This window comes from Thermobia domestica, chromosome 2 (assembly GCF_964235325.1).
Source record: "Thermobia domestica chromosome 2, izTheDome1.hap1.1, whole genome shotgun sequence".
Lineage (NCBI taxonomy): Eukaryota > Metazoa > Arthropoda > Insecta > Zygentoma > Lepismatidae > Thermobia > Thermobia domestica.
Genome location: NC_137455.1, coordinates 90,616,318 through 90,642,004, shown reverse-complemented (window position 1 = coordinate 90,642,004; position 25,687 = coordinate 90,616,318). Strand labels below are relative to the sequence as shown.

The following is a 25,687-nucleotide window of genomic DNA, read 5'->3' as shown; positions in this document are numbered from 1 at the left end:
CACATCTGCTTCGAGAAATGATACGATAAATGCTTCTGTTTAAAACTAGCCAAACTAGCCTTGTGATACGTTTGAGGAGGAGATAGCCCATGCTGCTTCAGAAATGACGAAAGAACAAGAGAAAAAGCATGTAACTAACATTATTATTATTATTATTATTATTATTATTATTATTATTATTATTATTATTATTATTATTATTATTATTAACTGTAACTATTAGTTTTAAAATTCTCCTGACAGCTGAAGAATAAGTAGTGACATCGTAGTGCGTTACACAATTTTCGAATTTACTTTCGATGTATATAATCGTATTTCTCGAAGTCAGTACCGAAAAACTATGGGCAATACGGAACATGGTACTTTTCCAGTCTCATCTAGCAGATGTATAGAATGTATGTAGTGGTAACTTTATTTTATTTTGGTTGAAATAGTATTTGAATTATTATTTTTAAACTAGGTTAGGAATGATTAGTTTTTCAATGAATGTTTTATTTAAACAGTAAATAATAAAATAGTTCTATATATAAACTTTAATTACTTTAGGTCAATAAAACAGTTTTTGAGAAATTATTTTTTGTACCTACATATGCGTAAAAATTACTGGTAACATACTTAATGAAAAACAATAGAAACATATTATGTTAAATATTCAAGTTGCAGTATTGGGTATTAAATTCAAGTATGTCAAATGAAAAGCCGCTTTAGCGTAGTCTGTAAGTCCGAATTCAATCCCCAGTGGCAGAGATAGCGTGGGTCAATGGAAACTTGACCCAGGACCACTGACCTATCATCCATTGTGACCCACAACCCATAATGACCCAGCACCCACCATGAATCATTCGAACCCACTGTGACCCATTCCGACCCACCAAATCCCAACTCTGATTCATGATCCACGCTCTCCTCTCCACTGCCTAAAGAGTTTATATGAATTTGTAATAAAACAAGGCTGTGAAATTGCCACTAATCAGAGTTTGAATTTCTACGGTCAATCGCTCAAGCACTTTCTGTTACAACACCAGTGGATCTGACCTTTACGATATAAAATGGTAAAGTATTTTTCATGGGTCAAATTACGATGAATTTCGATTTTTTCAGTCATATATAATTATTTCCTTGTTGAATTACAGATACTTTTCAGTGGAAAATGGGTTGAAATTTGAAAATCTTAAATCAAGGTAAAGTAGACTAACCAAGTTTTATGTCCATTTTTCATACAACTTTATGGCTTGATTGCCTTGTCCTCTCACGTCTCCATAAAATAAACACAAGCTTCAGCAATTATTATAATAGAAAGCAGTGGATATAAAATGCGAAGCATTGTAGTTTTTGTTTCTCAATTAATAATTATTTCTGAATTTGTTTCTCAACTAATATCGATCGTTTTCGCTTATTTTTACAATATTTTCAAATATTTTTACAAATCAATCCACTCTCAATTTACCATACGTATATAAAATGTGCCCCCTTCCCTTATAAAAGAGAATTTTAAAAATGTTAGAACATGTTCTGTTTATTTTTAACAAATAATAATAATAATAATAATAATAATAATAATAATAATAATAATAATATACTGACTTTCAGCTCCGTAAGTTGAACGGCTCGCGAAATACTCAATTTTCCGCAAAAATTCGGACCTACACTCTCCCCTTCGGATATGTATTATAATGCAAGCGATATAACATTCCAGTTAGGATTTGGGCCTAACTATATACGAAAAGGAATTTCACTGGACTTTGCCATTGGGCCATAGATTACGCACACATAGTTACATTCATTTTTTAAATATAATAATTCATATATTACAGGTGATTGAAAAATACATTTTTTACAGTAGTCAGCTCCAATAGTAGTAAATAATATTGCTATTATTACAATTACAAATATCAATATCCAAATATCAACATTTTTTCACTTAAGATATACTTATCTCAGCAAGTAAATAGAAGCAAATGAAAAAGGATGAAAAATGGTGGCCTTGAAAGTTAAACTTAGGTAAATTTACCAGTGTTCAGAAAGTGCTGTCTACAATGCACTGAGCAGAGTGGATCGGTGGGTCGTAGTGGGTCAGAGTGAGTAAAGGTGGGTTGTGGATCGCAAGGTCACGCCCTGTTAACCCACTCACAATTCTTGACTCACTGACCCATTCCATCTCTGCCCAGGGGTGGCGGGAAAATTTTCTCATCCTACCTTCGTCACAATGTGGCTCTAAGATTCACTCAGCCTTTGTGAATTTAGTACCTAGGGTAACTTGAGTAAGTAAATGCGGCCGGAGCATGGCTCTGACTACATCGTTTCCACTATGTATTGAAATTAATGAAGGTGTGTGAACCTTTACCTTCATACAGCGAATACATTTAACCTGTCCCATGTGAGCCCGCTCTTCAGTTTTTGCATGTCAAGTGAAAAGCATTAAGTGGGCAACCAAAGAAAGGTTTGTATAACACTGGTAGAGTTTCCAGACAATTTCTCATGATAAAGCGGAATAGTTGTAATGATGTTCAGTCCTGGAACATTTCTCCCTGAGAAGGAGAACACAAAATCAAGAAGTCACATGGATGGATGTAATGGCTAATAATAATAAAAAGAATAGGAGTCAGAACTGCGTAATTTTCTTGTATTACCTTAAAACACTTTTGCGATACAAAAGTGCGTACTACATAATATTAAAAAACTTACTTTGTATCCTCTCGTTCATAAGACAAAATACAAGAAATTATCTACGTATGTAATAATCGCAAATGTTAAACTAAAGTTTAACTCAATCCTTTAAAGCTTACCTTTTTTTATATAGAAAAGCATGGTTGTATTTCAAGTAACTCAATTAGGCAAATATAATGATAAATCTTAATTAACATAAGTAAAATCATTATTAATCACGTCTTTGCGTATATTGTGCAGACATGCATTGTGATTTAGCGTGTTTCTCGTTCGTTAATTAGCAACTCCCTTGCACGTGATTGAACTACTGACAAATGTTTAATTGTTCTCACTCGAAGCACCATTGAAACAACGCTTATCAGCTCAAACAGACGAAACAGGTGAGATACCTTAAATCTGGTATAAAGGAAATTGTACACTGTAGACTTCAAAGTAAAAATTTATTATTTTTCAACTCAAATACACCTAATGCAGTTAATATTAAACAGTTTATTATTTGTAGATGGAATAACGAGTTTGATTATGAGATGATTTTGCTTTAAAACAATAATTAGGGTCTACCATATCTATTAATTATTGCATGTTAACTAAATGCAATACTAATTCAGTAGTCTAATTATAATCGTCAATTACAAACAGCATACTTAGCAATATTTGATAATTTCTTTACAAAATAAATAAAATTTAATATTACAATCAATTACTAATGGTGAGAACTGTGCTGAATTTCTTTTCATAGCAATAACTATCAAATGTGAAGCGCGAAAATTCAGAAACAAAACACATCATTTAAAAACATGAATAAATTCTAACTCACATAAATGGATATTTTACTGACCCTTTTGATTCTTATCTGAAAATTCCGCACGAGCTAACAGTAGGAATGTAACCAGCGATCACATACAGTATTTTGATCAGTAGACTTAAGCTATCAATTTATGTGACGGAAGCAATATATTCTCTGGACAGTTATATTGAGTAATTGCAGAATACAAGAACATCTCAAACATTCAATATTTTTATAACTAGATTTGGACCAAGAATAAATTGCTATCAAAAATAATTCTTAATTTTAACTCAATACTATTTCGGTTAGAAACATAATAATTTTTTTCTTATTAGTGCTGTATCATAGTAATTTCATATACAAAATAATGTTCACCAATATAAACATCTATCCTAATATTATTTCACACAACTAGTTTGGTTAGCACTCATTGGTATTCACTTATGAATAAATTGAAATTTAACTTGCCATCCTCGGCAAACGAATTGGCTACATCGACTCGGATTGAAAACGAATCTCCGCTGGTGTAAAGTACGTTTAATTTCTCCAAATCGCTGTGTGCTATTCTGGTATACACAAATTTTGTTTTGCGAGAATCAACTTCGTTGTACACTTCAAAGGAATAAGTAAATTTTCCTGCATTACTCTTTGGACCATAGTATAGCACACTGCCAAATATTTGTGATTTCTGGACATTAACGGAAATGTTCACACGAAATATTTCGCCAAAGGTATACACAAACCAGTTATATTTTACATTTGTCTCACCAGAAACGCAAATTTCCAGAATGTGCTGTGGACCTCGGAGGAGAGCTACAAGATGCTTATTACTCATATGTTCTAGAATTTGTGACCAAGACCCTCTCCAGCTGCAGGAAGGTCTGTAACATGTGTAAGAACGATAGTAGCAATTAGCTTCATGTTCATTCCTGGCTTCCAGTTTATACATACCTTTACATCCAGCCATAGAATTCCTGCAAGGAAAAAACAGCTGATCTGCAATCTTCTCTAATACAAGACCTCTAGTATCGGAAAATTTTAATCGGCAAGTAGGACATTGAGTTAATCGTATTCTGCAATTACCACAAACAATATGTCCCATTTTGCATTGATAGATTGGAGGGATATCATATTCTAAACATACAGGACACTCCAAAAGACTTACAAGGGTCTTGTTAATATCTGTGTTAGAATCAGTTGTCTGTTGTGTTTCGCACTCCTCATTTTTTTCACATGTTTGGGTCTCTTTACTCACTAGTGTATTTGTCACCTCTGTGTTGTTTACGATACCCGTGTCCGCATTGCTAATTGGACAAATCGATTGTGGTCTTAGTGACGCTTCTTGCTTCGATGATACTGATTGGTTTGTAGGGGTCTCAATACATCTAGATTCCTCTTCATAATTGGCGAGAATTTCTTTCAGTTGCCGTATGTGCATAAGAAGATTTGAGAAACGCCGAAGTAGATAATTTCCTTTTGGTTCAACAGTTGTTCTAGTTGTATTCGTAATTATTGACCATGTTTCAGTTTCTTCAGTACTTACTTCTGAATTGCTGTGAAGGAAATTACTTGTCCTCTGTTCTTTAGTATGTGTGATATCCGATGTTCCCTCTTCTCTATCCAGAAGAGAACTAATTGTTCTATTCATTCTAACATCAGGTACATTAAGCTCATTTCTGTAAGACGGTTCCAAAGCTCCTCGATGCGCCATATTTGAATTATTCCTTGTACTGAACACGTCACGGTTTTTTATTAGCTTGATAATTTTTTGTAGTGCTCTTTTAACAACAAAATAAAAAAGTCTCCATTGTCTGATTAAACTTGAAAGTAAGTTCCAGTAGATATGGGTCATAGGTTTAGCACCGATTGACATCTTATGGTTAGCTGAAAAATAAAATATAATTTACTTTTATTTAATATCGCTGATTCATGATCTATTTTATGTCTTTATTATTTTTGAAAATAATATGTTTGATAATAACCAGGCCCGCAACCAGTCCCAGAAGTTTGGGGTGGACATAGATATCTTAAGGGGAACAAATCATTAAAAGTTTAAAACCGCTTTACATTAATTACTGAGATTTTCTTCGAGTGGTAACCATAATTTTAATTATGTACCTTCACTCAAGCTTAGGGTTGTGCGATATCGAAATTTCGATATCGACATTCAATATTTTCTGATATCGATATCGGATATATCGATATCGAATATTGATATCGACAATATTGATATCGAATATCGACAATATCGAAAATCGATATCGACAATATTGAATATCGATATCGACAATATCGAATATCGATACCGACAATATCGATATCGACATCAAATATCGATATCAACAACATCCAATATTGATATCGACAACATCAAATATGGATATTCAACATATTGATTGGTCTTGAATATTCATGTTGATATAGACAATCTGGTCTCAAAACGTTTCAATAGCGGATATCTCAGAATACTTATTCACAGAAAACAGACTTGTGTTCCTTCTAATCCACCACTCTTTCCTCAGAAAAAGTTAATAAAAATAGTAATTTAATTTCTTTCCCAGCTATCATATTGGTCATCATTGCGGAAATAATGAGAGTGAAACAGGGTAACATAGAATATGCGTGTTTTATTTGTATGTAGGTGTTTATTTCATATACAGTGCGTTCCACAAATAACACTAAGGTCCACCTCCTGAAGAAACCAAGGCAGAAAGAAACATGAAACCTTTTGGAACCTTCAAGGGACATAAAAGGCAACATTATGCTGAGAAGGAGAATCCCCCACAAGGGGAGCTAAAGGGGGTTACTGGGGGTAACTCAAAAATTTTAAATAGCAACCCCCATCGTGTGGTACCTCGTTTGAAAGGTAATCACGAGTAAAGACCACTTGTGAAAATTGTAAGTCGCTAGCATGTCCGTAGCCAACATGGCGGCCATCCGTAAAGGACGGTCGAAGTGCGTTCAACGAATAACACTAAAGCTCGTCTCCAGAAGAAACGAAGGCAGATAGAAACATGAAACCTTTTGGAGCCTTCAAGGAACTTAAAAGGCAACATTATGCTGAGAAGGAGAATCCCCACAGGGGGGATAAAGAGGGTTACTGGGGGTAACTCAAAAATTTTAAATAGCAACCCCCATCGTGTGGTACCTCGTTTGAAAGGTATCACGTGTATTGACCTGTTCTGGAAAGTGCATGTTGATTGCATGTCCGTAGCCAACATGGCTGCCATCCGTAAACTATGATCGAAGAAACATTGCAAACCTGTAAGCAGAGAGTAAGGCCCGTTACACAGTCAAGCGGAGCTCCGCGCTCCGCGTCCCGCCTTCCGCCCTCCGCACTACGCGTGTGTGCTTACACAGTCATCCGTAGCTACGCGCTACGCGTCACGTGATTATATACAGGATTCTTCTCAGTCAGTGTTGCGAGTCAACATGAAAAGTTCGAAACGTCAATAGTGTCATTTTAATATTTCTGTAAGAAGGGAAAACGAAGAACACAGAAAAATAAATGTCTCAAGATTCATCCCTTAGATTCTCAAAGAAGTCTGAAGGGAGCTTTTGTGTCTGTATATATAGATTTGCGAGAAGACGAGAAGAAGTACTTCAATAATTTCCGTACGTCAATTCAGTCGTTCGATGACCTGATTGAAAAAAAAAATCCATCGAAATTATAAAAATGCAATTTAAATAAAATTCATATGCACGCTCTTAAAATACAGCACTTAACAGATACTGTTTTTTAACAAATGAAAATAACCTATGTTTGTACATTTGGTTAGAACTTCACATCCAATCAACTATTTAATAGTAGAGATAAATTATTTACCTCAATTTATCTTTTTTCATTGTCCATACCTTCATTTTCACACACACACACACACACAAAAAAAATCTTTTACATATCTCGTTCCATGCCTGTTCACGAATGTCACGCTTTTTGTGTTCCTCACAAGAGGGATTCCATTAACATGGTGTTAATTTAACCTCCGTGATAATTGAAACTGAAACTGAAATTTGTTGAAAGAAAGTCCAAAAATTACAATAGTCACGTACTGTTAACAGTGGTATATTAGAGGCACCACATGTACAGTTCCAATTAAGCAAAGACATTAATTGAAAGTTCCAATTAAACGAAGACAATATAGCTAAATTAAAAATAACACTAAACAATATGAAAATAGTATTATAGAACAGTATAAAATATTATTTAGCAACTCACTATAAAAAATAAGAAAAGAAATCTGGATCAATTTGCATTTTGCTTGTGCTACCATGCACGTTTCTTTTTAAATTTTAAAGAGAAGTGGCTGCTCCGCGCGCGGAGTTCCGCTTGACTATGTAAGCACCCATTTGCTCAATGGCCCTATCTGCCTCGCGGAGCGCGGAGCGCGGATAGGGCCACGCGGAGGCTGCTCCGCGCGCGGAGGCCTCCGCGTGACTATGTATGCACCCATAAGAATCAATAGAACAATCTTGCCACGCGGGACTCCGCGCGCGGAGCTCCGCGTGACTGTGTAACGGGCCTAACATAGTATGATTTGGAACATACCTCATTAATGCAGGAGATGCTCGAAGTGTGCACCGCCCACTTCCTGGCAGTAATGTAAACGTTGGACGAACTCCTCTCGAACACGGGTAAAAGTCATTACCGGTATAGAATGACAGGCATGAACTATGCGTTGGCGCAACTCCGCAATGGTGTTCGGCTGCGTGCGGAACACTATAGTCTTCAAATAGCCCCAGAGAAAAGTCGGGTGGAGCAAGGTCTGGCGAACGTGCTGGCCATTCAATGGTGCCGCGACGACCAATCCATCGTCGCGAAAACTCACTATCTAAAAAGTCACGTACAAGGCGGTGAAAATGGGCAGGACAGCCGTCATGCTGAAAAACGGGCGGAATCTCTCCAAATTCTTGCGGATTCTCTTCTATTGCCTCGACAATCAACGGTGCAATGAAGTCTTGCAGCAGCGCCAGGTACTTCTCACCATCGATGAAGAGGGGCCCGATTATGTGATTACCTAAGATACCCGCCCAGACATTCAGCGACTCTGGGTGTTGAGTGTTGCCTTCACGAAATACATGAGGGTTTTTGTCACACCAATATCGGCAGTTATGCCTGTTGACCTTGCCATTTAAGTAGAACGTACTCTCATCGCTGAAACACACGTTTGTCAGCAGAATGGTCCCACGTGCCAATGCCTCACACATTTGCTCACAAAACTCGATACGCATATCGGGATCATGTTCACTTAATTCCTGAACCATATGTAGTTTGTATGGATGGAAGGTATGTTTCTTTAAGATTCTGTATGTCGTTGTGCGTGACACACCACACGTTTGAGCCACAGTTTTATGGACTGTTGAGGATGCACATTCAGCTCCGCCAACACTTGTATCTGTGTTTCTTCCGTAGCAACACTAGGGTTTCGAGGCTTTGGGGCATTGGTCACACTGCCTGTCGAAAAGAATTTGATTAATAAATGGCGTACAGAAGAAACACTAATTGGGTTGTGCACATTTTGTTCATTGAACAACCGTGCTGTTGCACTGTACGAACGATTTGTAGCACCAAACAGTAACACAATTTCAATTCTCTGTTCAAGAGACCACATTATGTATGCAATGTAGGATGGTCAAACGCACCAGCACAAACACACGTCTACGTCCTTCAGACCTGCTGTTCCGGGTTGTAATGTAGCGCACTGTTGGTGATAAGTTGGTTGAAAAGCACATCTGATAGTGGTGCACGAGTAAACAGAGTAGCTTTGCTAAAGTACGTGTGTTCAACACCAAAGCGCCACCACGGGCAACTCGTCGTCATGAACTACATCTCCTCGTCCGTAAGAGTAGCGGTTCGACAGTAGCGCAATGGTAAAGTGTTGGTTCAGTACACGTGCGGTCCGGGGTTCGAGCCTCGGAGGGTTCAGATTTTTCAATAATATTATGGTACTCTCTTTTCTATCGGTTTCAGTTCAATTTGCATGTTTTGTATTTGCAATACTGTTATAGAGTTAGTTGTGTGGTATGCGTATTGTGCATTCGTTCCGAACTAGACCTACGTTAGACTTTAGAGTTTGTTGTGGACACGGTCTGGTCTCTATACGCGATTACTTTTCCAGCGAGGTACCACATGATGGGGGCTGCTATTCAAATTTTTTGAGTTACCCCCAGTAACCCCCTTTGGCCCCCCTTGTGGGGGATTCTCCTTCTCAGCATAATGTTGCCTTTTAAGTTCTTGAAGGTTCCGAAAGGTTTCATGTTTCTATCTGCCTTCGTTTCTTCTGGAGACGAGCTTTAGTGTTATTCGTTGAACGCACTTCGACCGTCCTTTACGGATGGCCGCCATGTTGGCTACGGACATGCTAGCGACTTACAATTTTCACAAGTGGTCTTTACTCGTGATTACCTTTCAAACGAGGTACCACACGATGGGGGTTGCTATTTAAAATTTTTGAGTTACCCCCAGTAACCCCCTTTAGCTCCCCTTGTGGGGGATTCTCCTTCTCAGCATAATGTTGCCTTTTATGTTCCTTGAAGGTTCCAAAAGGTTTCATGTTTCTATCTGCCTTGGTTTCTTCAGGAGGTGGACCTTAGTGTTATTCGTGGAACGCACTGTAGGTGCATTTGTGAATGTGCACGTGTGGCGGTATGCGTTTCAGAGAGAGAGAGAGAGAAGTTCTTTCTGTAACATAAAACGTGCGTGCGTTGTATTTTAAGCTCACGCACAAACAATATTTGATCCAGAAAGGGACGATAGGGGCCGTGGTAGCTTAGTAGTAGAGCGTTCAACTCTGTTGCATGAGGTCCCAGGTTCAAACCCTGCTCCCGCCAAGTGAACTTTGTGGTGGACAAACAACGTTGCGTGGGTTTCCTGGGGTTCTCCCGTTTCCTCTCACTTTCTTCATTCCACCATTTTCACTCATTTCTCATTATCACCGTCTCCTTTAGACTAACCGGCATAACCGTAGGACGTAAAACTCAAAAATTTCATTTCATTTCAGAGATGGACGGATGACGTACCCGATCAACAAAAACAAAATCGGGGAATTCCCGTTTCTCTTTTGTGCTAATTACTTGATGCCTTACTGCAACAGGAAATCGATGCATATCTTTCAGTGCCGTCTAGACAGTGGTGCTATTCAGCCGGTTTGCACCGATTCGCTAGAACCGGTTTTTAATATATTTCGAGTTTGCTAAACCGTTTGTTATACCCAGATATAACAGTAAATTTTACCCAGTTATACCAAAGAACGAGCAAGTTTCAGTTTGTTTAGCTTTGTTCTTAGAAATTCTTGCAGCTACAGGGTTAGATATATATTATCTCTCAGAACAAGGTATAAACAATTTTTTTCTTAATTTCAAATGGGCTGGTTAGATATCAAGAATGAAAACTGGGATCACATCTGTGCAGTGGTAAGGGTTATTTACATTTGAAACGTATACATACCATTATCAACAATTGTTGATCCATTGTCAAGTTAAGGTGTTTCCAATACTTCTTGACAAACATCTATTTTGGATAATTCGTTTCCAAGATATTCGCAGTGCTACCTAATTTCGTCACAACACCTTATATTAGGTTGCTGTGTAGGTCTCTACTTGTGGCATCCAGTGAAAAATTTGCTTTTGTCTATCTTATATGATTTGCTTCCTAAGAGAAAGGAAGAGAGACATCTTTCTATGTATCCATCTACTATCTCTTTCTCATATATATAACCAGTTGTTAGAAAATTAGAATAGTACCACTGCCTACAGATATGGAAGAAAACCTCCTTCACTGGAGAAAATCTCATGACAATGACTTTCCAAAATTAGCTCTTCTGGCTCGTAAGTATTTGTGTAGGTATTTGTGTGTGTAGGTGTCTCAGCGTTCTATCGGAAAGAGTATTTAGTTGTGGATGCAATATCGTAACTGATGCTCATACTTCACTTACAAGTAAACCTTACGTTTGGGTGAATCGAGTTGCTGACTGAGACACACATGAGAAAGTAGTACTAGATGTGGTTAGTATTTCAGTGAAGTTGTAGGTGCGAAGCTCCAGGGGTTGAGGAGATACAGCTACCAGAACATCACATGGAAGTACAGAATAGTCTTCATACAGTTGGAGGTAAAAGCCCTGTAAGACCTCTTGTAACGACAAAAGATGAATAACAAATACATGGGTACATATTAGGACTAGGGGGAAGTCATATAGTAAGGGTATACCTGACGGCGGCCATCTTGAAATCCGCCATTTTGAATTAAGGTTAAGTTTTTAAAATAGGAATAGGGTCATGTGATACATGATTTAAGGCGCAAATTTAATCAGAAGAACAATGGTGACGTTACTTTTGATTTACGCGCAATTGGTAAAACGTTACAGGGAAATTAAATATTGCTGCAGCATAATTAATAAGGTGTCACTGTTATGCGTTTTGTTTAAAACTTTTGACTGATTCAAAATGGCGGATTTGAACATGGCCGCCATCAAGGCAACTCTTACCATAGTCCTAATATTTATCCACCTGCTTTTTATTTAATTATTATCATTAACACAACATTTACAAGGTGCTTGCTGCAACAATATTTAATTTCCCTGTAACTTTTTACCAATTGCGCGTAAATCAAAATTAACGTCATCATTGTTCTTCTGATTAAATTTGCGCCTTAAATCATGTATCACATGACCCTATTCCTATTTTAAAAACTTAACCTTAATTCAAAGTGGCGGATTTCAAGATGGCCGCCGTCAGGTATACCCTTACTATATGACTTCCCCCTAGTCCTAATATGTACACATATATTTGTTATTCATCTTTTGTCGTTACAAGAGGTCTTACAGAGCTTTTACCCCCAACTGTATGAAGACTATTCTGTACTTCCATGTGATGTTCTGGTAGCTGTATCTCCTCAACCCCTGGAGCTTCGCACCTACAACTTCACTGAAATACTGACCACATCTAGTACTACTTTCTCATATGTGTCTCAGTCAGCAGCTCGATTCACCCAAACGTAAGGTTTACTTGTTAGTGCAGAACATTCGAAACAACTGATTTTCTTTCCATGAATAAAAAAAGCTCGCTCCTAAATAGCAGTGTCATGAACTTCAACGCATCATACATTTCTAGTTGAAAACTCAGCACTGATAGGCATATTTCTAAACAAAACAGTTATTATTCATTTTTCTCTGTGTGCGTGATGTATGTGTTTGTGTACTTCTAAGTTAATCCATTGGCTTTACAAATTTAACACTTAGACTTATTCTTTTGTAGTATTCTATTTTAATATTCAATTAAAAAAACACGCGATCAATCGAGATTTCTTTCATGTTATTATTAAATTGATAATCTTTTGTATTAAAGAGCTTTACGCAAAGACGTGACACTTCCCACATGGACTGGAGAGGTTTCTTGTTATTGGTTTTGTGCAAACTCATATCTAAAAGTGTTGATGTTTTCATTAAATTTAGGCTAAAGCTTACGTCTTATACCATTATTCAGTTTTGCTTATGAAATCAATTTAGAAAGGTTCTAAGTCATTCCTAATAATAGTGCACCTAATAATGCATATTCTAATACTTAAATCCACAGAAATAGAGAAGTGTTGATACTACTACCTAAGCAGAATATGTAGGTCTGTGTAGTGAAATGACAGAATGGAGGCTTTTGTTTGTTTTAGTCAGTGTTGGGCAAAATCAATTGAAATCAATTGCAATTGATCAATCAATTGAAAGTAATTGCTCTGAAAATCAATTGCAATTGATTTCAATTGCAATTGATTTCAATTTGTAATTGACAATTAATTTCAATTGCAATTGAATTCAATCATAAAATTTGCAATTAAATTTTCGTCAATTGTTAATTGTTAATTGGTCACCAGGCAATTGAAACTTTTAATTGTTAATTGTCAATTGCAAAGGGTGCAATTGAAACATTCAATTGTTAATTGCAATTGACAATTGAAACTTGTAATTGTTAATTGCAATTGAAATCAGCAATTAAAACTGAAGATAAGAAGATGTGTGTATATTGTATTGTCCACTTGTTACTGTTTTACATATTTCAAATAAGGTACTTATAAGAAATGCTGGATACCTACCATCCCTTTCCCCCCCCCCCTGGGAAGAAAAACGTGAAACTAAGTATTTTTTTAAATATATTATGTTTATGGTTCTATTCCCTTCGAAAGAACTCTATATGCCCGTCATGCATACAATAGGAATGAGCACGAGCGAGTTCGAGCGAGTTTTCTTTAAAACTCGACTCGACTCGAAGCAAACATCTTTGAGTTCGACTCGAAATCTCGGCTCGAAAAATTTCCCCCAACTCGACTCGAATTCGGACCGAGTTTCCAGTCGAGTCGAGCCAATTCGAGCTAAATCCTTTGTGTAGTTCCAAGTACTACTATCTTCAAGTATCCTACATAGACAATATAATTATCAATGATACTACTACTACTACTATAACTAATTACTATTATAAAACCGTGTACCTGTATAAACATGGAATATAGGCGGTTTGTATCGGAATACTAAAAATTAGTTAACTGTCGATCTCGGTAGTCAAGAAATCTTCAGGAGGCAAGGACATCGGTCACGAGGTTCTTGGCTTGAGTTCAGGAGGAGCAAGTATTCGGGCTCGAGCCAAAAATTGTTAGAAGTTATGGGACTCCAGCCAAACATGTTTAAAACTGCTCGACCCGGGTTTAGGGTTGTTAACGACTCAAGCGGCTCCCTCACAGCTCATTCACTTATCGAGCCGAACCGAGAAGTGAGCCGAGCCAACAGCTCATCCAAACGAGCCAGCTCGAGCCGAAGGCTCACACGAGCCGAACTGAACCGAGCTGATTGCTTACCCCAACCGAGCCGGTTCGAGCCATTGGCTCAGTTAAGCTGACTCGAACCCAGCCTATGGACTCGTTTCAACGGAGCTGGTTCGAGCCATTGGCTCCAATCGAGCCGAGTCGATAACTCGCCTTTACCGAGCCGGTTCAAGCCATTGGCTCAATTGAGCCCAGTCGATGGGTAATCCCAACCAAGCCTGCTCAAGCTGTACGCTCAGTTGAACGGAGCCAGGCTGGTTGACATCACTATTCCGGTTGGGCTTCTACTTTGGCTAAAAAATTGGACCGTGCAGTTCTCAGCTATGATGGTAAGAACTACAAAAAATTATATGAAATCTTTAGTTTTACATCCCACGCTTATGCCGGTTAGGCTAAAGGAGACGGTGACGATGGGAAATGAATGAAATGAAGAAAGTGGGAGGAAACGGGAGAACCCCGAGAAAATCCACGAGCACGGTGTTTGTCCACCACAAAGTCCAAACTGCGCGAGCTGGGATCGAACCAGGGACCTCAAGCACCGGAGGTGAACGTTCTACCACTGACCCACCGCGCCCCCTGGTAAGAACTACAGTATATACTTATATTGGTGCTCACGGCGTCACTAACTTGTTCCACCACCAACGAATTTCGAGGTACTTTGTTTTGCATCTTTTGTGCGTGTTTTGTGTCGCTTTCTGCGCCTATTCCCACATTTTGTGCATCACCGGAAGTGGGTCAAAATGGGCCTACAAGTATGACGGAACAAATTATTTCTCTTCCGCCACCAATGAATTTCGAGGTCGTTTCCTCCAATCGTTTTGTGCCGTTTTGTGCGTCTACTTCCGTTTTGTGCGTCACCAGATGTGGGTCAAAATGGGCTTCCAAGATGGGACGAAAATAACCAAGAGTTACTATCGAATTTCGAGGTCGTTAATTTCACACCGCGCACCCTTTTGTGCGCCTATTTCGACGTTTTGTGCGTCACTGGAAGACGGTCAAAATGGGCCTAGAAAGTGGGACGAAAATGACCCACTTCTCCGCCAGTACCGAATTTCGAGGTCCTTCCTTTTGCATCGACTACTGAATTTTCGTGCTGTTGGTCTACTTTACGTTGATTTGGGACTTTTAAATTTTATTCAGTTTTCCACTGAAAAGTATCTATAATTCAACAAGGAAATAATTATTAATTATAATTATTATCTATATAATTGAATTCATTGTAATTTGTTCCATAACAAACACTTTACCATTTCGTACTAGCTGTTATGCCCGTTCTTCGCATGAATCAGATAAAATATCAATGTAAACGAACTGAACAACGGGAGAACAATTAAGAAACATTTCTAAAATTGGATATATTTTGTGTGAATATATATCCAGCAACGTACATTTGTTTTCATAGGGAAGGCCGATGGGGGCTGAATTTGAACGTATACACTATCGGGGGTGTCACTATACGTCTGAGCAACCCCAATAAATATGGATTCGACACAAATTCTACTACTTTTACATGTCCCGGTGAACCACCCCTCAGACCCCCTTGGTTCGTATTGTGAAAAATCTCCTCTGGCCCCCATCAACCCCCAACCAGTACCGCGAAAACTATGAATGTGACACTAGCATCTGCCATTTTCTACTACTTTTTACATATGCCGGTAAAAGTCCCTATAATCCTCTGGTTCCAATTAAAAAAAAATGCCTTTGGCCCACAGCCGATGGGGGCTGTATTTGGAAGTCAAAGCCTGTGGAAGTATCACCATTCATCTCAGCGACAGCGAAAACTATGGATTTGACACTAATATCGGTCACTTTCCATTATTTTTACATGTCTCGCAATTCACCACCCCCGGTGACTCCCGCCCCGCATACAATGGTGGCTAAATTTGAAAATCATCGCTAATGAAAGTATCACCATTGATCTCAGCCACCGCGAAAACTACGGATTTGAAAAAAAAAAAAATGAAATCTTTAAGTTTAACGTCCCACGCTTATGCCGGTTAGGCTAAAGGAGACGGTGATAATGAGAAATGAGTGAAATGAAGAGAGTGGGAGGAAACGGGAGAACCCCGAGAAAACCCACGAGCACTGTGTTTGTCCACCACAAAGTTCACACGGCGCGAGCTGGGATCGAACCAGGGACCCCAAGCACCGGAGGTGAACGCTCTACCACTGAGTCACCGCGCCCCCCTACGGATTTCACATCGGTCATTGTGGATTATTTTTACATGTCTCGTGATCCCCTTTATAATGCCCCCCTTTCTTAGCTGATGGGGGCTAAATATGAAAGTAAACGCGGTCTTGAGTTTCACCATTGAGCTCAGCTATCCCGAAAACTATGGATTTGACATTAATATCGGTCATTTTCGATTATGTTTACATGTCTCGGAATTCCCCCCTCTGGTGGCCCAAGGCCCGCATACAACGGTAGATGAATTTGAAAGTCATCGCTAATGGTAGTGTCGCCATTGATATCAGCAACCGCGAAAACTATGGATTTGACACTAATATCGGTCATTTTGGATTACTTTTACGTTTCGGTAACCCCCCCCCCCCCCGTTGACCCACGGCCCGCAGCCGAATACGGTGAATTTGGAAGTTAATGCGATCGGAGTTTCGCCATGGATCTCAGCGACCGCGAAAACTATGAAATCGACACTGATATCGTTCTACTTTTACATGTCCCGGTAAACGCCCCCCTGAGACCCCCTGGTTCGAATTCTGTTGAAAACGCTTTGCCTTGGTGTGGGACCTGGACCAAGGTATCTTTGATCAAAATTTGGTAACTCTCGGTCGACTTTTCTGGTCCCCAGGCCGGTCCCGGTAAGCGACCCCTCGAGACCCCCTAGTAAGGAAAAAAAATCTCTTCGTCTTGGTCTGAGGCCTAGACCAAGCTACCCGTGACCAAATTTTGAAAAGTTTCGGTCCACTCGTATCGTCCACAGGCCGCACAAAGATAGACAGACAGACACACGAACAAACTCTATTTTATTTATATTAGAAAGGTCAGATCCGCCGTTATTGTATTAGTGCGGTGCTTGAGCGATTGATCGTAGAAATTCAAACTCCGATGACTGATAATTTTATAGGCTTGTTTTATTACAAGTTTAAACTCTTTAGTCAGTAGAGAAGAGGTCGTGAATCATGGGTCAGAGTTGATGACAATGGGTTTTGGTGGGTCTGTGGGTCACAGTGGGTAAGAGTGGTTTATGGTGGGTGGTGGGTCAGAGTGGGTCACGGTGGGTCATGGGTCACGACAGGTGGTGAGTCAATTTGTCGTGGCTAAAGTTTTCATTGCCCCATGCCCTCTCTGAGCTACAGTGTTGAAAATTATTCAGTGAAAATCAATTGCAATTGATCAATCAATTGAAAGTAATTACTGTGGAAATCAATTGCAATTGTATCAATTGCCAATTAATTTCAATTGCAATTGAATTACAGAATTCAATTGCAATTACTTTCCACTGCAATTACTTTCAATCAATTGATCAATTGCAATTGATTCTCCTTTTTCAATGGCCAACTGCAATTAACAATTAACCATTACTTATTTCAATTGTTAATTGCAATTAACAATTAAATTTACAAATTAATTGTTAATTGTTAATTCAATTGAAATTTGCCCAACACTGGTTTTAGTGGGCTGAGTTATGTGGCTCAACTTACATCTAGTAACCACATACAAATAAACGAAAAATTACTACTTTGCACAGAAAACGAGTAAATTCTTGTTTCCCTGTCTTCTCTGTCTGTTTAGATTTAAGCAAATATTAGCACTGGCATTTGATTCTTCACTTGCAATGGCAATACAGCACAAACATTAATTGTAGTGAGCATATCAAGTTGACTCGGTTAAGGAATGCAGCCATGTTAATGATGAGAAATATTTTGGAGGGCATAGCTCCCCGGCCCTGCACTGGTTTTGGCTTTATCTTCGAAAGGAACATCATTTCTGCTCAATACAATTTTATTGCACAAGTTTGGTTTGATTCGGTGAAGAAGTGCAGCTGATAATATAAGTTAAATATACAATATTTAGATGGATTAACTAGACGTAGGAATATCCCTACCCCACCGGCGATTTGGACTATTTTCAAAAGGAACCAAATTTTTAATCCATACTAATCCTGTGTAAATTTGGTTTCATTCTGTTAAGAAATAAAGTCAACAAAGAAAATTAAATATTAACATGAAATGTTGGGGGGGCATAGTCCCCAAGCCCTACATTAATTTAACTCATGAAACGGGGAGTTTTTCTGCCTCATACGAGTATCGTGCAATTTGGTTTCATTCGGTTAAGAAATGCAAATGCAGCTGCTATCGCGAGCCAAAATGTGTTGGGGTCTATATATATATATAAAGCAAAACCCGTCGCGGTTTTTTCGAGGCAGTGTCAAACATCAATATCGAATATCGACAATATCAATATCGAATATCGATATCGACAACATTGATATCAATATTAAATATCGTTATCGACGATATCGGATATCGATATCGAATATGGACGATATCAGATATCGATATTGAATATCGACGATATCGATATATCGACGTCGATATTTTTACGAAAGCGATTATTGATATAAGCTGATATCGATATATCGACATATCACACAGCCCTACTCAAGCTACCTGCTACAATATAATAATAATAATAATAATAATAATAATAATAATAATAATAATAATAATAATAATAATAATAATAATGGATATTTTAGAAACGTTTATTAACCTGTAGAAAAACTGACATTCTTCTTATATGTACAGTACAGTGGGCCACAGAAATTCTTGATTTACAAAGTTCGCGAGATAGGCAACCCAACTAATGCCTGGTAGTAGCTGAAGTTGCGCCCAACTGCTAAAAGCACAAATCGTCAAGAATGCTTTTGTGCAGAAGTGGAGCAAAACGCTGGCTGACGAAATGACAAAGGGAGTCTTTGGATACTTGTACTCACAGTACTTCTTGTTTGTATGATACACACATAAAGCTATACACAGCCACTTGAAAACATATACGGATATCAGAGGCGCTGATGAGAAGATAACAATCGGGGGACTTAGTTAATCTTATAATTAACTCAAATGAGGATTATATAAACAAGTTTACTTAGTTCAAATAACTATACATATCCGGTATCAAATAATATACGGATAGATTATGCGGTACATATATATGGTAGGTTATTTTTTTTAACTAACTCAAAGCTTTGCTCTGAGTTTTGAAACTATTAACAATAGTCCTACCTGCAAATCAATTAAAAGTATTGATGGATCATTTGGGGAGAAGAACCCAACCCCTAATGAAAATTTTTGGGGTCTAACACGGCGTGAGCTCCTAGGTTCCGGCGCTATTGATTCATACGTAATACTACTTCGAAAGAAGAAATTATTGATTTCATTATTCGTTAAATAATTTTTGAAAATGCTAACTATTGGTAATTTATTTGTAGTGAAGAACTTATCCGTATTAAAGTAGGCCTATTTTCCGTTAACTTGCAAATATAACTTAGGGTTCATGAATTGTATATTTGTGAAAATTTACACATTGAGACACAAAGAGAAAAGGGGAGAATATAGTGTCAATAAACAACAACTTAAAAATGCACGAAATTAACGGATAATATCAAATATAGAACCAGTGATAGAATTAACTCTGGAACTCGTTTCCTTCATTCATTTTTCTTGCTTTATTTTCAAGATCACTGAATTTCTCCACTGGAGATTATCTTTCATTTAGCAGCATCCAACTGGAGCTCAGCCTTGTAAATGAAACATTTTTTAAAGTTTAAACAGCGAACGCGGGAGTCGAACCCGGGCCACCAGATTAGAAAACCACTCATCTCTCAAACAACTCTAACCACTCATCTAAAGTGTTACTTCTTCTGGCTCACTTAAATAAAGAGCCTTTTCTGTTCGTTCAAAACAGTAGCTTGTTAATAGATTCATTGGCAAAACACAGGAATATGTAATTGACTTGGAGGGCATTATATCACTGTATTCACTATATTATCAATATCACAGATTTTTTAAAAACAAAATACAAAACTCCTTTATTTTGAATCAAATACGGCGCGTGTATTATACTCATAAACAAATTAAAGACAAATCAGTTGCTGTGTAGTACTCGTGGTTAAGTGGTTCGACCAGTAATCTGAAGATAGTAGAATCAAATCGGATCCACGAACGACCAGTACATTTTTATTTTTTTTTACTTTAGAATTTTTGATGGCGATCGATCGGCGATGACACACGTTTTATTTTCTTCTGATATTTGAATAGTCGTATGTTTCAGTACTTGAACTATCAAATTGTTAGGAATAAAAATAGTAATAATAATAATTATTATTATTATCTCATAGAAGATTAAAAGTTAAGAGCTTATTATAGCTCAGGGCATAAGATTACAACCAGACATGTAATTTTGGCAAGAATATTTCGGTTTTGTTTAGTGTTGCTCACGAGAAGAGGATTTCTCATCTCGTTTCTGATAAAAATGAACAAAATTGAGACGAGAGTTAACATTTTACATTTACGACGGGACAAGGCTAACTTAAATTATCGTCTCGCTTTGAAGATGGAAATCGAGACGAGACGAAGAGTATCGTAAACATTACTTGTTTCATCTCGGTTCTCAAAATAGTGTACGTCCATTCTTTAAGTAATAATTGCTTTGCAGACAATCATATATGCTATTTCGGAGCTCATTGAATTTAATATGGTCTGTGTAAGTATTTTTGTAGCAAAGCTTTTATAATTACTTCTGCATATCCTAAAAATTAGTTTATTATATGCCTTACTGTTCAGTGATATTAAGTTATTTTTATTAGTTTTCTTCCTCAAAACGTACAGTAGAATACTTTCTACATGAAACTTCAGTGGAACGCTTTGGTTAAAATTTTGGTAGTTGCAAAGGTGTGTCCTGGAGGTCCAGACACCCTCCCGAAATCCCGATTTATCTGTAAGTTTTGCTTAATTTTACGGTAACTTTAAAAATTTTAATACAATAATAATAATAATAATAATAATAATAATAATAATAATAATAATAATAATAATAATAATAATAATAATAATAATAACAATTATTATTATTATTATTATTATTATTATTATTATTATTATTATTATTATTATTATTATTATTATTATTATTATTATTACTGAAAATTTAAGACCTCAATATTACGTCCTATTGCAATGTAAATAAGCGTACTGAAGTTGATAGGAAAAGAAAAAGAAAGGATAAGAGATAGTGATAGAGAAAGGATAAGAGCGATTAGTGTCCGAAAGGAAATTAGAAGGTGTCAGCTCCTGGACAACATTAATATCGAAACTTCGGATGTCTAAAGAGAAATTAAGTAGTATTTGTCTTCACCACGATACATAGTAATACGCTTTCTTTGGCTAAAAGACTTTGGATTATGTATGCGTTATATTGATATTTTAACAAAATATATATACCAATATAGGCAACAATATTCCTATTTACAAATTTTGGTTCAATGGATATATGGAACGTGTAGGAAATGGCGAACGAAAATATTATTTTTAGCAATAGGAGTAATAGTGGAAGACGTTCGGAATAATTGCTCGGATACAGTATCGTTTCAGACACATTTATGACTCATACTAGGCCCTATGCATGACCCTTAGGGGTCGTATTCATGAATTATTTGCTAAACACGTTACGTTTTCCACCACAGTACGAATCAAGGTTGTAGACAGACATGTGACGTCAGTTTGCTAGTATTTCTCCTGTGAAGAAAGCAGTCTCTACTCTGACTTGTAAGACCGAAAGAAATTGAGCATTTTTCATTGTATTACATATCAGAAGTATGAATATTATAGTTCATAAAAGCAACTCACCGCAGCGAGAATCGAATCCGGGACCTCTGAATTACGAAACGAATGCTCACGCCTCTACGTAAGACTTCTCTGTTAAGTAACAGTCAAAAAACACTCGTTTATTAAGAAAATTGCATACGTTTACGATAACGACGAAACACACTGATTTCTGTCATGATAAAATACTATAGTCGAGAAACTTCAAATTTAAAATAAGAAGCAAAAATATATAGTGCCTCAGACCACTTTATTTTCTGATTCACCGAAAGTATCTCCGTATCTCGCTATTATTGCAATTACAAATATCAATATCATAAAATGCCTGAAGTTCTTTTTTCATCTACAAGGAGAAAGCACACTTTGGTAAATTAACATCGGGGCCACTTTTTGCAAGGTGATTGTGAACACTTAAAGTGTTCATATTACAAACTGGGAGAGCGCAATGACCTAATATAGCATAGAAAAAGCGTCTTAAAATTTTCGACTCGCCGCATATGTCGTACTTTGCGCAAATTTATTAAGTGACGGCGTGTCAGAGTCAGAAGCATTTGTGATTCACGTTCCAAGAGTTACGGGTTCCCGCTGGTTTCAATTAATGTGTTTTTTGTTTTTTGCTTCAACCAATAAAGCAGCCATTGTAGCTACAAGTAAAATGTTAATTCTCCATATGTTTATAATGAATTAAATCAAGAGAAATATTCAAATCAGTTATAAAATCTTTCAATATTTCATGGTAACTGACAACAAAATATAATCTATTTCGTACATAATATTGATATCACAAGTTATATTATGGTTACCACAGTCGTTTTGTAAAAAATATTCTTATGCTTCGTGTCTACATCTGTTGACAGTGTGTGTATTACAAGCACTGGCACAAATGGCACGAGGTTAGAGGGGGACGTCCCCTCCAATCTTGGAACTGAGCGATTGTGCCCCCAATAATCCTATTTGAAATATGTTTTGGGGGAGAAATGTGATGAATTGTGTCCGATTGCCACAAAGGAAAATGAGATGAAACTGATATTACCCATAATAAGCCTCAAATCTGCCCACCTCACAATGTTGAAGACAACTCTGCTCCCCTGATCCTCCACAGTATTGTTTTTCAACATCATAAATATTTTGAACATCGCTTTTAAAAATATGGGAACGGTCTTACCCGTCCTCCCCCAATATTGGAGACAGATTTTCGAAGTTAATAATAGAAGTGGAATAAGGGGTAATCACCTTTGGTTATAGTAACATTCATCGAGATTATCGTCTATGTTAAGTTTACTCATAAGACCAGTTAGACCTACATTGTTAAGACGTAATATGTCACTTTCCACTGAAAATACTGTTTAGGGATTCTGACGTGTTCAAAACACGAACACTTTTAGATTTTCAGAATAAGCTCCCCACTTCTTAAGTTTGGATGCCAGCAGTTCTGCACCACTTTTGACAACCCCAGGTAATTTAATTCAGGTTGAGTATCATATGGTGAATAGATAATGATATTTTGGTTTTGTGAAGTTAGGATCGGTGGAAGGCGACAAATCTGCAGCATTTGACAATGTGGGTCGACATTGTTCGCCTTTTGCTTTTCATCGGGTGAAACACTGGAGTAAGGTACGGGAACCTTTAGTTCTTCAGAGTGTGGCACAGTGACGAACATTTCAAGGAATATTTCAATAAGTAGCAGTCCACTTTTTCTTAAATTGGAAGAACTATGCAAAAATAGTGGTTTGAAGTATGATCTGTCGGTTCTCTTCATATCATTGCAACTGCAAATGGCACGCATGGCCTTTTTCCGTGTAGCCAGTCCCGCAAATTTGTAGAACAAGTATTACAACATATATGTGGTGCTCACTTCTTGTCCACATCTCCCAATTTGCAGCCAAAGTACAAGTGATAGGCTTTCTTTATGATAGGAGCGAAATTCCACTTTTCGGTTTACTTCGTTAAAAACAACAATTTGCTCTGCACTGCAAACACATTTACGCTACATGTTTCTGGTTAGTATAGTCATAGAACGATAAATAATAATAATAATAATAATAATAATAATAATAATAATAATAATAATAATAATAATAATAATAATAATAATAATAATATAATAACACACACCCACCCACTCACCACGACTACGTCCGAGATGGCAAATTTACTACAAAAGAACGTTACACAACATTTTTCTCTGGCAAACTCTTCAATACAAACTAAACCATGAAGTGGTTGATATTTCTTCGTTAACGATGAAGTGAGAGCAATGTGGATAGCCAGAGACCACGCAGGAATTTATTTCGGGAGGAGTCCTAAGCTTTTCGGGGGTCTAAATACAATTTGAAGTTAAATTATATTAAAATATGTAAAATTGCATCTAAAATTAGACTAAATTTACGAACAAGTCGGGGTGCATCTCTACCCTCAAGAAATAACTGATTAGGTATTAGGAGTGCATTTCCTGATTAAAGAAGTACATATGTGAATACATAGCTATATGTTTCCGTAAAATATAATAGCATTTATTTTGGAAACAATTCTCCCCTGTTGATAGTTGCATAGTACAGTCCGCGGCATAAAATTTGTTACAAAAATTCTAAGTCCAAATGAATAACAAACTTTTGCCCAGTTTTCTTATGCATTCCCACAATACATGTATCAAGCGATTAGTTGCTTCTAGTATTTATTCCAACTCCTCCCCGTCCTCCACCTCTCCTTGTCTAAAGCAGTGTGTGTGACGTAGTACACTCTTTCCATTCAGCTGAAAAAAAAAAAACGAATCATGTTTACAACGTTATAGCTTTAAAACAGTCTTTTCCATTCGTTTGTTCTGAAATATTTTTAAGAGCCTAAATTAAAGGAAAGTCACACAATCTTCCCAGAGCTTCATAAATATCTTTAGTTTCATTCTTTTCTTTCTTTAAAGACTGCAAGCTAGTAAGATGCTCCCTAAGAAATCTATGGAAATTGCCAAGAGCTCTAAAATATCTACGGACAGAAACGAGTTTTATTCAATGATTCATTTAATTTCTTTTCAGTAAGTGCAAGCAAATGTTTCAGGGGCGTCATTTAAGCAGGACAGGAGGGTGTAATTCCCCCTCTCTTGAGCTTCATAAATACGTATTTTTTGATCAAATGTATAGTAATACACTAATAAAAAGTGAAAATCTTATGTCGCCGGAGAATCTCTTCCTTCCTCCCCCCCCCCCGAATAAAGTCTAAAAGATACTGGTTTTAACAACAAACCTATAGAGCTACGATAGCACATTGCTAAAGAGCTTACATTCGGTTTCAAGAGTCGAAGGTTTGATCTCAAGCCATATGACTTCCTGGGTGACATTGAGAGAGAGAGAGAGAGAGAGAGAGATTCAAGTATGGAGACAGAGAGGGATGATTTGTATACACAGATTTAGAATTGGGGGAAAAATGATCGGACAGCATTCGTAATATGACGAAAATTCTGAATTTCTGAAAGATAAGAAGGGAAGTTTTCGAACTGCGAGGATCACATTAGGCAGTTGTCGAATTAATGTGGAAAACTCTTTTTAGAGCATCAGATGATTACGAAAGGAGAGAAAGATCTTCAGAACTGAGGA

General features: G+C 37.3%; 1 protein-coding gene across 1 annotated transcript in view; it reads right to left on the bottom strand.

The window, feature by feature from the left end:
* Nucleotides 1–3,088: 3,088 nt before the first annotated feature.
* The window catches only part of LOC145674058 (E3 ubiquitin-protein ligase Siah1-like), a 35,153-nt gene continuing 12,554 nt past the window's right edge, over nt 3,089–25,687 (bottom strand). The window contains exon 2 of the mRNA XM_081743885.1: nt 3,089–5,338. Coding sequence (XP_081600011.1) covers nt 3,882–5,327 — 1,446 coding nt within the window. The 5' untranslated portion in view covers nt 5,328–5,338 and the 3' untranslated portion in view covers nt 3,089–3,881. The remainder of the gene's footprint in view (nt 5,339–25,687) is intronic.